Raw genomic sequence first — 14,157 nt, forward strand, 5'->3', positions numbered from 1 at the left:
ACACAGCCCAATTCTTCCATCCACTAACTCCATCTACACTTCTCACTGCCTCAGGACTGCAGCTTATAGGGGCAGCACGGTGGCTCAGTGGTTAGCACTGCTGCCTCACAGTGTCAGGGACCCAGGTTCGATTCCAGCCTTGTGTGACTGTCTGTGTAGAGTTTGCACATTCTCCCCGTGTCTGTGTGGGTTTCCTCCGGGTGCTCTGGTTTCCTCCCACAATCCAAAGATGTGCAGGTCAAGTGAATTGACCATGCTAAGTTGCTCATAGTGTTTGGGGATGTGTAGATTAGGTGTATTAGTTAGGGATAAATGTAGAATAATAGGGTAGGGGAATGGGTCTGGGTGGGTTACTCTTTGAAGGATTGGTGTGGATTTGTTGGGCCGAAGGGCCTGTTTCCACACTGTAGGGATTCTATGAACATGATCCCACCCTAGTTATAATCTCCTCCAACCTATTCCATTGGGCAGAATATACAAAAGCTCAAGACATGCACTGAGAAGTTCAAGTACAGCTTCATCCCTACTGTTATTAGAGTTCTGAATGGACCGCTCAAATTTTTCACTGTGCATAGGAACATGTGACAATAATAAAACAAATTTTAAAAAAATCCACTGGTTCCCCTTTATACAGATGTCACTACTTCACAGAACTGCACAAAATGATTAAAACGATTTCCCTTTCACAAAACGATATTAACTGCCTGATTATGTAGAATTTTTCTAAATGCCCTGCATTCACTCATTTAATTACAGGTTCATAACATTTTCCTCCTGATAAATGTGAAGCTAAATGACCAATAACTCCCTGATCTCTATTTACCTCCCTTTTTGAATAAAGGAGTTACAACTGTTAGTTTACAATCTAATGGCACATTCCCGAATCAAGAGAACCTTGGAAAATTAAAACCAATGTTTAAACTACCAGGCTAACCACTCTTGATTACACCCGCGGACGGTGTCTGTCAGGATCCAGTGACATATCAGCCCACAGCTCCAACAATTTACTTCAGTCCCACTTCCTGAGTGATTGTAACCTTGTTTAGCTCCTCCCTTCCATTTCCTGATTTGTAGCTATTTCTGGGATGTTGGCTATATTGTACACTCTGAGGATTGTTGCAAACGACCTTTTCTAGAGAGGGAGAATTCCAGATTTTCACACTCGTTTATGAAGAGTCACATTTCCAGACATCACTCCTGCAGAGGCTAGTTCGCACTTTGAGGTTATTCTCCTTTCTTTCACTCTCTTAACCACCCCGGAATCCAGAATTGGAAATTAGTCTCAGTGATGAAGTGCTTGAAATGACCAGCAATTGTTGTAAATGCCCATCTGGTTCACTAATGCCTTTTCGGGAAGGACATCTGCTTTTCTTAGCCCCTCTAGCCATAATGTGACTCCAGACCCACAACAATGGGGTGAACTTCTAAGTGTCCTCTGAAATGACTGACAAGTCACTCAGTTTAAGGGCAGTTGATGAAGGGCAACAAATCATAGAATCCTTACAGTGCGGAAGGTTGGTCCATCAAGTCCACAGCAACCCTCCAAAAAAAAAGTCTCACCCTTTCTCTGTAACGCTGCACTTCTTGTGGCTGACCCACCTAACCTGGATTAGTGGTGCTGGAAAAGCACAGCAGTTTAGGCAGCATCCAAGGAGCAGTAAAATCGATGTTTTGGGCAAAAGCCCTTCATCAGGAATACAGGCAGAGAGCCTGAAGGGTGGAGAGATAAATGAGAAGAGGGTGGGGGTGGGGAGAAAGTAGCATAGAGTACAATAGGTGAGTGGGGTGGGGATGAAGGTGATAGGTCAGGGAGGAGGGTGGGGGAAGGTAGCAAAGAGTACAATGGGTGGATGGGGGCCCACCTAGCCTGCACGTCCCTGAACACTATGGGCAATTTCCCATGGCCATTCCACCTAACCTGTACATCTTTGGATTGTGGGAGGAAACCCATGCTGACACGGGGAGAATGTGCAAACTCCACACTGACAGTCACCCGAGGCTGGAATCGAACCTGGCACTGTGAAGCAGCAGTGTTACCATGCCACCCTGTGCCGGCTTTGCCAGGGATGCATGCGTCCCATGGAAGACTAAAGAGCTAACCTCTGCCACAAACATAGAAAATAGGGAAATGTTATCAGCTTATTCAATCATAAAACACCTCAAGAGATTGAGTGATCTACTCCAGACCCAGTGTCCCTAGATTCAGCATGTTATAAAACGTTGGTTCTGATTGTTTGTAAGTAGGAATGATGAGTATCTCTTTCTGTCCCTGTTTCTAGAGGGAAATCCACCTTGTTGGATATGGGATCGCTGCTTATTAAGCCTGTGCAACGGGTGATGAAATACCCGCTGCTATTGAGTGAGCTTTACAAATCCACCCCAGAGTTGCATGCGGATCATAAACCAGTTGGAGATGCATTAGCAGCAGTGAGGCAAGTCAACGTGAACATTAATGAGTTCAAAAGGAGGAAAGACCTTGGTAAGATCATTGCTGTTCATCGTTGTAAATTCTTCAACATGAAAGGGAGTTATTGATTGTGGGTTTTTTGAGTGAGCAAGTTGCCAACGTATAGCCAGATGTGGGTAATTAATTACCATCCAAAGCCTAACAGAGGAGACTATGTTATACAAACATGTTTAGAAAAGCTTTTGTGTGATTCAATTGGTAGCAAACAAACCAATGTGGAAACAGATCAATGTGACTTCTCAAAAGCTTGTCAGTGGATTTACGTATGGAGGCATATCCACTAACACAGCGCTTCTCATTTTCTGCTTTGGTGCCCTGCAGCATTCTGGACTCAATATCGAGTTCAATAACTTGAGGGCTTTGTCCTTATCCCAATCCACACACACCAAGCCTTGTTATCACAGTCTGCTATTACACAACACATTATTAGACACTAACTGTCCCCAGGAACAGCTCTTCACCCTCCTGGTCAGATTGTGATCCACTCCTTTGTCTGTCCAGCTGCTCTTCTCTCTCTTTGGGCTCTATCCCCACCCATCATTTACTCCTTACCCCCTTCCCCCACCCTATCTTCTAAATATAAGCCTACATTTTCCGAGCTACCATCAGTTCTGAGGAAGGGTGACTCCACCTGAAACATTAACTCTGACTTCTCTTCACAAATGCTGACAGACTTGTTGAGTTTTTCCAGCCACTTCTATTTTTGTCTCTGATTTACAGCGTCTGCATCCTTTCGGTTTTTATTTAACACCACTCTTCTGCTCGTTTCTCCAGCAGCTGAGATTTCCAGAACCATCCGCGGTGTCCCCTGCCCTTGGTTTTATCCACGGTATCTACCTGCTTTTCTCATCCCTCCCATTATCCCCACACCCTGGACTGGACCAGGATTGGCACATTGCCGTACTGAAGGGAAGACCCCACATGTTTTCCAGATGTCCTCACCCACATTCCTCCAGATTGTAAGCGTATACAGTTTACAGGTTGACCCTTGCAGAAGCAGCTGTGAAATTAATTCAGTACAAAGTAAAATCCCATTTGGAACTTTGTTCCCAAAAAACTTGTCTAAACATCTAAACAGTTAGAGAAAGAGAGTGTAGCTTTAGCCCTTTCTGCTGGGAAACGAGTGCAAATTTTGGATCAACTATAACCCCAGGAGGAACCTCAGTGACATAACCAGTGGAGGAGGCAATGCTTTAACCTGAAACCTGGGCTAGGAGATTGGTAAAACCTGGACAGTAGCACCATGTGCTAACCTGGGAGAAGAGTGGGCAAGTCCAGTTTTTGTATCCTGACCTTTCCAAAACCTGGTGATGTGCCACTGGATACTGAGTAGTTCAGTCCTTTTTGTGTTTACCTTTTTATGATATATAATAGTAAGTAATTATGAATTAAAAGTTCACATTTGGCTTTTGTTCAGCTTTTGGTGGTTGGCTGAAGATCAGAAGATCAGCTTTTGAAGATTGAGCTATAAGCAAATTAGTGGATTCCAACTGTAGATATAACTTAATAATTTGGAGACCTGACTATGTTTGAACAAAGTGGACAATAGTGTGAAACCCTGCTGCTGTATTGAGCGTTTAGCTTCTACGCTTCACCTGCAATATGTGTTCAACAATGATGAAATTTTACCAAATGTTCTGGAGCTAATCACTCAAAACTAATCATGTAGCAGAGGCAAACATTGAGTAACGGATCAGAGAGGGAGAGACCACCCATGACATATTCTTCGAGAACTAAACTTTCAAAAGCAGTTCTACAAAACACATACCTAACATTCTTGCTTTCTCATCAGCTCATTCAGAGATGTTATTATGTACCTTCAGAACAGGTGGGCCTTGAACCCAGGTTTCCTGGGTCAGAGGCAGGGACACTATCACAAGTGCCCCTCATGATTAACATTGTTCATTATTTAACCTATTTTCCCTATTAGCCTGTTCAGAGAGGTTATTACACACCTCTGGAAGAGGTAGGACTTGAACCCTAGCCTCCCGGTTCAGGGATAGGGACACTACCTCTACCTCTGCGCCACAAGGAGGCCCCGGGACACATAATTATAACTTTGCTTTCCGAGCAACCTGTTCAGGAATATTACTTCACACGTCTGGATTAGGTGAGATTGAACCTGGACCTCCTAGTCCAGTGATGGGGACACTGCCACTGGACCACAAGATAGCCCCACGCAATGAATATTTTCTGCAGTCAGACTAATTTGCTCCACTTGCACCTTGTTCCTTCAGTGATGAAATACAAGAAAAGTGACGAAGATGAGTCTCTAAGGGACAAGCTGTCCAAGGTGAACATTCGATCAATTAGGAAAAAATCCAACCGTGTCACCAGTCACTTGAAGATCCTGACCTGGGGGGAGCTGCAGGTATTTTCCTTGTTATTAACATTGAGAGCATTTTAAACACTAGATCAATTTAATCCTCTACTGAGTTTTGACTCCATATCTTCGTTGTCACAAGATTATCTACGTCCACCTCTATAATAGTGCCTATCTCTGTCTCAGCCTGTGTGCTGCAGAAAACACTCCCAGCCTTGGCTTCGATATATTCCAGATTCAACTATTCCAAATACCATGTTGGACTTGCACCTCTTTCATCGCATCCAAATTTCTGATGTCCTGTTTCTGAACATGTGCTATGGCCAAAATGGTACTGCTAATCCAGAACCTCAGGCTAATTCTGGGGTCCTGAGTTTGAATTGTGCTTTGGCAAACAGTGGAATTTGAATTCCATAAACTCTGAACTAAAAGCTAGTCTGATGGTAACTGTGTAATGATTGGGTGTAACCTTTAGGTTAACTAACTTCTGCTGTCCTTACCCAGTGTGGACTACAACAGATCCACAATATTACCTCCTAACTGCCCTCTGAAATGGCCCAGCAGACCACTCAGTTGTATCAAAACCACCCTAAGTCGAAAGAAAGGAATTGAATTGGACAGAACACCTGGCACCAACCTAAGCACAGGAACCAAGAACTGCAAACACAGCCCTGTTGAATCTGACCACATCCTCCTTAGTTACATCTGGGGCTTGTGTCAAAACTGGGAGAAGGGTCCCACAGCTATCCTCATCACATGGTCATCCTCCTGGAATCAGCCTTTGTACACCATGCCCCAGACACCATCATCAGCACCCATCCCAGCAGAGGTCTGGTCTTAGTTTGCTTGCATGCACTTGCTGGAGTTTAACTAGTTGAAACCACACAGATTGGCAACAGGGAAGCACTGGTAAGCCGTGGCACCTTGTCCACCCTTGATGGTTTGAGATTGACTTGCAAATGTTGTTTCCCACCGGGTAGGCTGAAAATGTGTAACTGAAGTGGTAATGGCTTATCTATTGGCAAGTTGGAAGCACAGATGTTTGTGTGTGTTTGCATAAACTGCAAACTGCATTTGGTTATTTACAGGTCAAAGATGAGACATTCGATAGAGAGGAGAAAATATTTCGAAACCTGGAAAAGGCCGTGAGACTCTGTGCAAAGAATACTTTCTGTTACCATCAAAACATTCAGGTGAGGGCCAATGTTGTTATTGAGTTGATTATTCACAACATTTTCCCCAGGTTTGTTTGGGTGACTGTAATTACAGAATGACAGCCACTTTTTGCATCTGTTTCATGTGTAAGTTATCAGGAACTGAGCTGTGTCTTGGTCTGTGGAAACATACATGAAGACTGGAAAGATGATAAATTTTATGCATTGTGTGGAGTAAACTTTACTACTAAGTTAGAAAAATGTTAAGAATAAAATGAAAGATGACAAAAAGAACATTTCATCTGCAAAGTTCCCGTTATTGGATCGGAGCAGAGCTTTGTATGAATTTGTTTGGGCAGGACTTTATGATCAATGTGCACAGATGCGTGAATGGGTAGAAGATTTTGTTGGGCTTCCCAGACGTAGCACAAAAGTAAGAAGGAATCTATTGAAACCATCTACGTTGGTCAAGAGAATTGTTTCATGCTATCAGCAGGCTTCACAGGACTGCAGGGAAGTGTTTTCCATTCTGCCAGCATCAAAGAAGAGCCAAAGGATGAAATTGCTGCAAAGTTAGCCACGAGAAGCAAATGCTGAGAACAAAAATGAGCAGTACAACCAGCCAGAGGTCATTGGCAAATCTTCAGCTGAGGTTGCGGGGACAGCAGAACAGGCCACTGAACAGACTGAGACAGCAGGTTTGACTTTGATTCCAGTTGATGAGCCAACACAAGTTCAAAAGCACAAGTACAAAAATTTGAGTTCAATCTTTTTATCTTTCAGTAAATAATCAGCAATGACAAAGACAGTGATATGTGGAGCATTTGGAGTATTATGCGCAGTTTTGGACCCCATGTCTCAGGAAGGATGTACTGGCCTTGGAGTGTGTTCAGAGGAGGTTCATGAGAATGGTCTCAGGAATGAACAACTTAACATATGAGGAACGTTTGAGGACTCTGGGTCTATACTTATGGAGTTTAGAAGGATAAGGGGGAATGTCATTGAAACATGCAGAATATTGAATAGCTTGAACAAAGTCAATGTTGGGAAGATGTTTCTGTTCGTAGAAGAGACTAGGACCCGAGGGCACAGCCTTAGAGTAAAGGGAAGACCCCTTTAGAATGGAGAGAAGGAGAAACTTCTTCAGTCAGAGAGTGGGGAATCGATGGAATTCATCACCACAGAAGGCAGTGGAGGTCAGGGCATTGAGTATACTTAAGATGGAGATAGATAGGTTCTTGAGTATCAAGGGGATCAAGGGTTATGGGGAGAAAGCAGAAGAATGGCAGAGCAGGCTCGATGGGCCAAATGGCCGAATTTCTGCTCCTATGTCTTATGGTCATATATAAGCAGCACTTCTCCAGGACCACGACCATGGAACATCGAGTTCACCAGGAAGATACCCACAGAGTGTGAATGAATGAAGATACCTAACCTACCGAACAGGGTGTTATTAAGAGCTTACATATGTCAACACAGGTGAGTCAGCAGATAGATCGAGAATAATGATTCACCTGAACAAAACGGAGATAAGCTACAAGCTATTCCATGGAGGCCAGACCAACATAGCAGCAGTAGCACAGGGCAGCACAGTGGCTCAGTGGTTAGCACTGCTGCCTCACAGCGCCTGGGTCCTAGGCTCGATTCCAGCCACTGACTGTGTGGAGTTTGCACATTCTCCCCGTGTCTGTGCGGGTTTCCTCCGGGTGCTCTGGTTTCCTTACACATTTCAAAGATGTGCAGGTTAGGTGAATTGGCCATGCTAAATTGTCCATAGTTGTCATGGGGGGGTGGGTTACTCCTTGGATAGTGAGTGTGGACTTGTTGGGCCAAATGGCCTGTTTCCACACTGTAGGGAATCTAATCTAATCAAGAAACATCAGAGTTTAGGATAAAATTAAAACCAAGGACTAGCCTGGTCTAAAACTACAAGGAAAAATGGTATTTGTTTTGACGGAGTAGTCATCTTCCATGATTAGGGCTGGTGTGGTAGTGGTAAATGTTCATGTATTTCAGTACCTGAGAGGATATGGGGGAACGTGGTGATTTGGGAGAGGGGGGAGCGGGGTGAGGTGAGAAAATGTTGGAGAGAGTGCTGTATAATGTAATAGTTTTTAAATTATTAATATTGCAGAATGTATTAGGCTCCAACTGATCTAATGAAGTCCCATTATGTTGAATGGCAAAAGCAGAAGTTCAGCTCTACAGGGCTATATTGTAATCACTCTATTCAGTGGTGTTATGACACACCTCTAGAGTAGGTGGTCTTGAACACAGGCCTCCTGCCACTGCAACACAAGAACTCTGTGTTCAGCTCTAGATCCTAATGTGTCATTTCTGGTTGCTGATAAACTTACTCTTAGTTATTAAATCGAACTAACGCATTGCAGCTATCGGAAGGATATTGTGAAACTTGAAAGTGTTCAGAAAAGATTTACAAGGATGTTGCCAGGGTTGGAGGGTTTGAGCGATAGGGAGAGGCTCAACAGACTGGGGCTGTTTTCCCTGGAGTGCCGGAGGCTGAGGGGTGACCTTATAGAGGCTTACAAAATCATGAGGGGCATGGATAGGATAGGGTCTTCCTTGGGGTAGGGGAGTCCAGAACTAGATGGCATAGGTTTGGGGTGAGAGGGAAAAGAGGGGAAAGGGGCAATTTTTTCATGCAGAGGGTGGTACGTGTATGGAATGAGCTGCCAGAGAAAGTGGTGAAGGCTGGTACAATTGCAACATTTAAGAGGCATCTGGATGAGTATATGAATAGGAAGGGTTTGGAGGGGTATTGGCTGGGTGCTGGCAGGTGGGACTAGATTGGGTTGGGATATCTGGTCGGCATGGATGGGTGGACCGAATGGTCTGTTTTCATGCTGTACATCTCTGTGACTCTATAACCAGTTGACCAAACAAGTATTGACCCTTAGACTCTGAATAGAAATGAGGATTGGTGACATCACCTGACTATAATCACAAACTGCTGGTGATCAGTTCCACAAATCTGACAAATCCCAAAACTCAGGGCCTAGTATCTGTGATATAGTCACCCTCAAATTTTTTAACATGAACTGCCCACAGCCTGGCCCACCTTTCATCCTTGAACCTTATTTTGTTAAAATTCTTTTGAACCAAGGAATGATTATTCTTGTACCATAAAACAGGTTTTGATGGGGAGTCAGCCAACTCAAAATGCTAACTCTGCTTTCTTCCCATAGATACTGCCAGACCTGCTGAGATTTTCCAAGAATTTCTGTTTTTATTTCATATATCCAGCATCTGCAGTTCTTTGTTTAATCTTCATGTGCTACATCTCTTCCAGGGATGCCCACCTTGATAAAGTTCTGCTCCTCTGACAGGATTTCAGTCTAACCTTTCTCCTCGTTCACCATCATTATTTGTGTTTTCTGTCCTGATATTTGAGAATTATTGTTGAATCTTTTCTTGCTCAGGAAGGCATGTTACTCGCTGTCCAGAATGTGCACAGCCTTCAGAGGATTGTTCAGGATTGCAACCACAACAACGGTGACTCTCTTCAGGAATTGAAGACCTACCAACATTCCTTTGAAAGTTTTGTAAGTACCGGATCTGATCTAAGAATTTTCTTCATGTTTCAGCTGCCAGATCCTCTTGGAGTGTTTGTGAAGTCACTGGGAATTAAATGCCAATCTCCTGAACAATGCTGGGAGTAAAGGTGCAGCACAGGTGGCTCAGTGGTTAGCACTGCTGCCTCTCAGCACCAGGGTCCTGGGTTCAATTCCAGCCTTGGGCAACTGTGTGGAGTTTACATGTTCTCCCCGTGTCTGTGTGGGTTTCCTCCCATATCCAAAAATGTGCAGGTCAGGTGAATCGTGCCTTACTCAGGGGTAAATGTAGGGTAATTGACCTGGGTGGGTTACTCGTTGGAGGGTCAGTGTGGACTTGTTGGGCTGAAGGGCCTGTTTCCACACTGTAACGAGTCTAATCTAATCAGTAACAAAAAAAAGACCAGTAGAAAAATCCAAGGAGTTTTATATAATATTGTTCACTTTTTCTTCATTTTCCTGAAGTATTTTGACTTAAGGTTAAATGAGTGATTCTGGAGAGAACTGTTGAAGTGCACAGATTGGTTGGAAGTAGAAGATATTGCGATTAGACCATGAGGGCTAGGCCCAGGCACCTAGAAACCCTGTGAGAATGTGACCTGCCTTTGACCATTTTAGTCATTGGTTTTGTGCCAGATTACTGTGGGCTACTATTTTTAATGCATGATTATCTTAGTGATAATGTTAAAATGGAGGAACAGAACACTCAATCACTTCAGCATCAATCATAACCAGATTAGACACAGCATAGAGCTACTGCTGGTCATTGAACTCCCTCCTTCAGTTAGAACTGATTCAATGCCAGGGCAAGGGGCTGAATGGCCTCCCCCACCCCCCCATCTCATGAGGAAAGGTTAGGTAGATTGGTCCTGCAATCCATGGGGTTTAGAAGGTGTGAGGAGTGACCTCATTGAAATAAATGAGATTCTTAGGAAACTTGTCAGGGTCAATGTGGAGAGGTTGTTTCCCCGTGTGGGAGAGTCCAGGGACCAGACAGCATCATCTCAGGACAAGGGGTTGGACGTTTAAGATAGAGATAGGGAGGAGTTTGTTTTCCTCTCAAGAGGAGTGAATCTGTGGAATTCTTTACCACAGACGGCTGTCGGGGCTGGGTCATAAGTATATTCAAGACTGAGATTGATAGATTTTTAATCAGTGAAGAAATTGAGGTTTATAGAGAAAAGGCAGGAAAATAGAGTTGAAGGTTATAAGATGGTAAGATATAGAGGCCATATTAGGCCATTCAGCCCATTGAGTTTGCTTTGCCATTCAATCATGGCTGATGTGTGAAAAGTGATGCAAAATATCAGCTCACTTCCTCTGCCATTTCTTTGATCATTGTTTCTGCTTCTTCAGGTTCATTTTCTAACAGTCCAATGTCCACTGTTACCTCCCTCTTACTCTTCAGAGATGTGAACAACTCTACTACAATCGTTTTTTTGAAACTAGCGAGCTTCCTCTGATAGTTCCATCTTCCTCCCCAGTTCTCATGCTTGTTCAGTTATCCTCTGCTGGTTTTTAAAGGCTTCCCACTAATCTTCACCACATTGTATGCTTTCTCTTATGCTTTTATGTTCTCCCTGACTTCCCTTGTCAGCCATGGTTGCCTCATCCTTCCATTAGTACGTTTCGTCTTTGTTGGGATGAACTTCTGCTGTGCCTCTCAAATTGCCCTCAGAAACTCCTGCCATCGCTGCTCTACCATCTTCCCTGTTAGGCTCCCTTCCAATTAATTCTGGCCAGCTCCTCCCTCATGTCTTTGTCGTTCCTTTTACTCAATTGAAATACCATTCCATTGGATTCCAGCTTCTCCCTGTCAAACCGCACGATGAATTCTGTTATGTTATTGTCACTGCCCCTCAGGGGTTCCTTCACCTTCAGCTCCCTAATCCAGTCTGCCTCATTACACATCACCAAATCCAGAAGTACCTGTTCCCTTGTGGGCCCAACCACAAGCTGCTCCAAAAAAACCACATTACAAACACCATAAATTCCTTTTCTTGAAATCCACTACCGATCTGATTTTCCAGTCCAACTGCACATTGAACTCCCCCATGAGTATTGTAATAGTACCTTTCTTACATGCCTGTTCTATCTCCTGATGTTTGGTCTGTCCTACATCCTGACTACTGCTAGGAGGCCTGTACATAACTCTCATCGGGGTCTTTTTCCCTTTGCAAGTTCCTCGACTCTACTCACACAGATTCTATGACTCCCAACTCTATATGATTTCTTGCAATCAATTTAATTTCATTTCTTACTAACGAGGCAACCCCACCCTCCCCCTCTATCTGCCCATCCTTTTGATAGGACATGTATTCTTGGATATTTAGTTCCTTGCTCTGATCCCCTTGCAGTCACATCTCTGTGATACCCACAACCTGCCAATTTCAGTCTATGCTACAAGCTCATTGACCCTTGTTTTGGATTCCACATTCATTCAAGTGCAACACCCTCAGTCCTGCATTGACTGCCTCCCTTCTCATTGTCTCATTATCTGCTGTGCATGAAGTTAGATTCCCGACCCTTGCCCTCTCCTATTACTTGTTCTCAAAATTTTAACTCTGCTGACTCCACCCCCTTTAACTTTCCATGGAAAGGAACCCTTGCCCCTACTATATTGTTTGAAATCTTATCCACAGCCCTAGTTATGTGATTTGCCAAGTTTCTGGTCCCAGTCTGATTAAGTGGAGCCCGGTCCCATCTGAACAGCTCCCTCCTTCCCCAGTACTGGGGCCAATACCCCATGAATTCAAACCTGTTTCTCTGACATCAACCTTTGAGCCACACATTTACATCTTTAATCTTATGTTAATTTGCTTGTGGTTCAGGGAGTAACCTGGAGGTTGTTACCTTTCTGGTTCTGTTTTTTAAATTTAGCTGCTAATATTCCCTCAGCAGAACCACTTTCCTCTTTCTACCTACACTGCTGGTGCATCCATGGATCACGACAACTGGATCTTTCCCGTCCCACTCCAAGCTCCTCTGCAGCCCAGATGAGACATCCTGAACTTGGGCAGCAGGCAGGCAACACAGCCTTCGAGACTCTCAATCCTGGCCACTGAGAACAGTTTCTATTCTCTGACTATCCTATCCTGATTACAATTACATTTCAGTTTTCTCCCCCCTCTTGCACAGCTCCTGATACCACGGTGCTATGGTCAGTTCAACCTTCCCACAGCTCCCTCCACCCCCACCCCCCCGCCCCCACTCCCATCGACACGGAATGAGAAGCTCAAACCTGTTCGACAAGCTCCAGGGCTAACGCTCCTCAGCATTACCTGGTTCCCTCGTAGTCGCCTTCTCCTGTCCCTGACCATGACGGAATTTGAGGTCGTTAATCTAAAGGATGTGTCTGCCTCCTGAAACGCAACATCCAGGTAACTTTCCCCCTCCCTGATGTGTCACAGTATTTGAAGCTCAGACACCTGCTTCCTCAAACAACTAACACTTGCTCCAGATGTGCTCACTCTGAACCAATGGGTCCACCAGCTCCCACATCAAACAGGTACAACACATCGCCTGGCCTAGCATCTCTATTTTAGTTACTTAGTTCTTAATTTGACATTTAAAAATTTCATATTGGTCATTTAGTTTGTAAATATTTACCCTATTTACCTTCGATCTGAAAATAACCTGTAATTAGTCATAGAGATGTACCGCACGGAAACCGACCCTTCCGTCCAACTCGTCAATGTCGACCAGGTATCCTAAATTAATCCAGTCCCATTTGCTAGCACCCGGTCCATATCCCTCCAAACCCTTCCTATTCATGTCCCCATCCAGATGCCTTTTAAATGTTGTAATTGTATCAGCCTCCACCACTTCCTCTGGCAGATCATTCCATACACACACCACCCTCTGTGTGAAAGAGTTACCCCTTAGGTCTCTTTTATATCTTTCCCCACTCACTGTAAGCCTATGCCGTCTAGTTCTGGACTCCCACACTTCAGAGAAAAGACCTTGTCTATTTATCCTATCCATTCCCCTCATGATTTTATAAACCCCGATAAGGTCACCCCTCAGCCTCCAACGCTCCAGGGAAACAGCCCCAGCCTGTTCAGCCTCTCCATGGCATGAGGCCGGGAGTTTACAGTTCAACACTCAACACAGAGAAAACCACCTTCGAAATCTCCCCAAGCCCACCCTAATTCGATATCCAGCCATGCCTCTCCTCCCTGATCTGACCTACCAATCCACCTTCCTATTCACCTATTCACTGCACCCCTCCGCACTGACCAATCACAATTATTACCTACCTGCATCCACCAACCACCAACCCACCAACCCTTCCCCCAGCCACAAACCCCCTCCCTCTATTTGTGGGCTCCTTTCCACCTTCCTCATCCTGAGGAAGGGACGAGACCCAAACATCATCTTTCCCTGTCCCCCCCCAATACTGCCTGACCCACTGTGCCCTTTCCCCCCGATACTGCCTGACCCACTGTGCCCTTTCCCCCCGATACTGCCTGACCCACTGTGCCCTTTCCCCCCGATACTGCCTGACCCACTGTGCCCTTTCCCGTTCCCCCCGATACTGCCTGACCCACTGTGCCCTTTCCCGTTCCCCCCGATACTGCCTGACCCACTGTGCCCTTTCCCTTTCCCCCCGATACTCCCTGACCCACTGTGCCCTTTCCC

General features: G+C 44.7%; 1 protein-coding gene across 1 annotated transcript in view; it reads left to right on the top strand.

The window, feature by feature from the left end:
* The window catches only part of arhgef38 (Rho guanine nucleotide exchange factor (GEF) 38), a 110,392-nt gene that overhangs the window by 57,605 nt on the left and 38,630 nt on the right, over positions 1-14,157 (top strand). The window contains exons 5-8 of the mRNA XM_072583794.1: positions 2,280-2,479; positions 4,705-4,838; positions 5,879-5,983; positions 9,385-9,507. Of these exons, the coding sequence (XP_072439895.1) occupies positions 2,280-2,479; positions 4,705-4,838; positions 5,879-5,983; positions 9,385-9,507 (562 nt within the window). The remainder of the gene's footprint in view (positions 1-2,279; positions 2,480-4,704; positions 4,839-5,878; positions 5,984-9,384; positions 9,508-14,157) is intronic.

Source organism: Chiloscyllium punctatum, chromosome 14 (assembly GCF_047496795.1).
Source record: "Chiloscyllium punctatum isolate Juve2018m chromosome 14, sChiPun1.3, whole genome shotgun sequence".
NCBI lineage: Eukaryota > Metazoa > Chordata > Chondrichthyes > Orectolobiformes > Hemiscylliidae > Chiloscyllium > Chiloscyllium punctatum.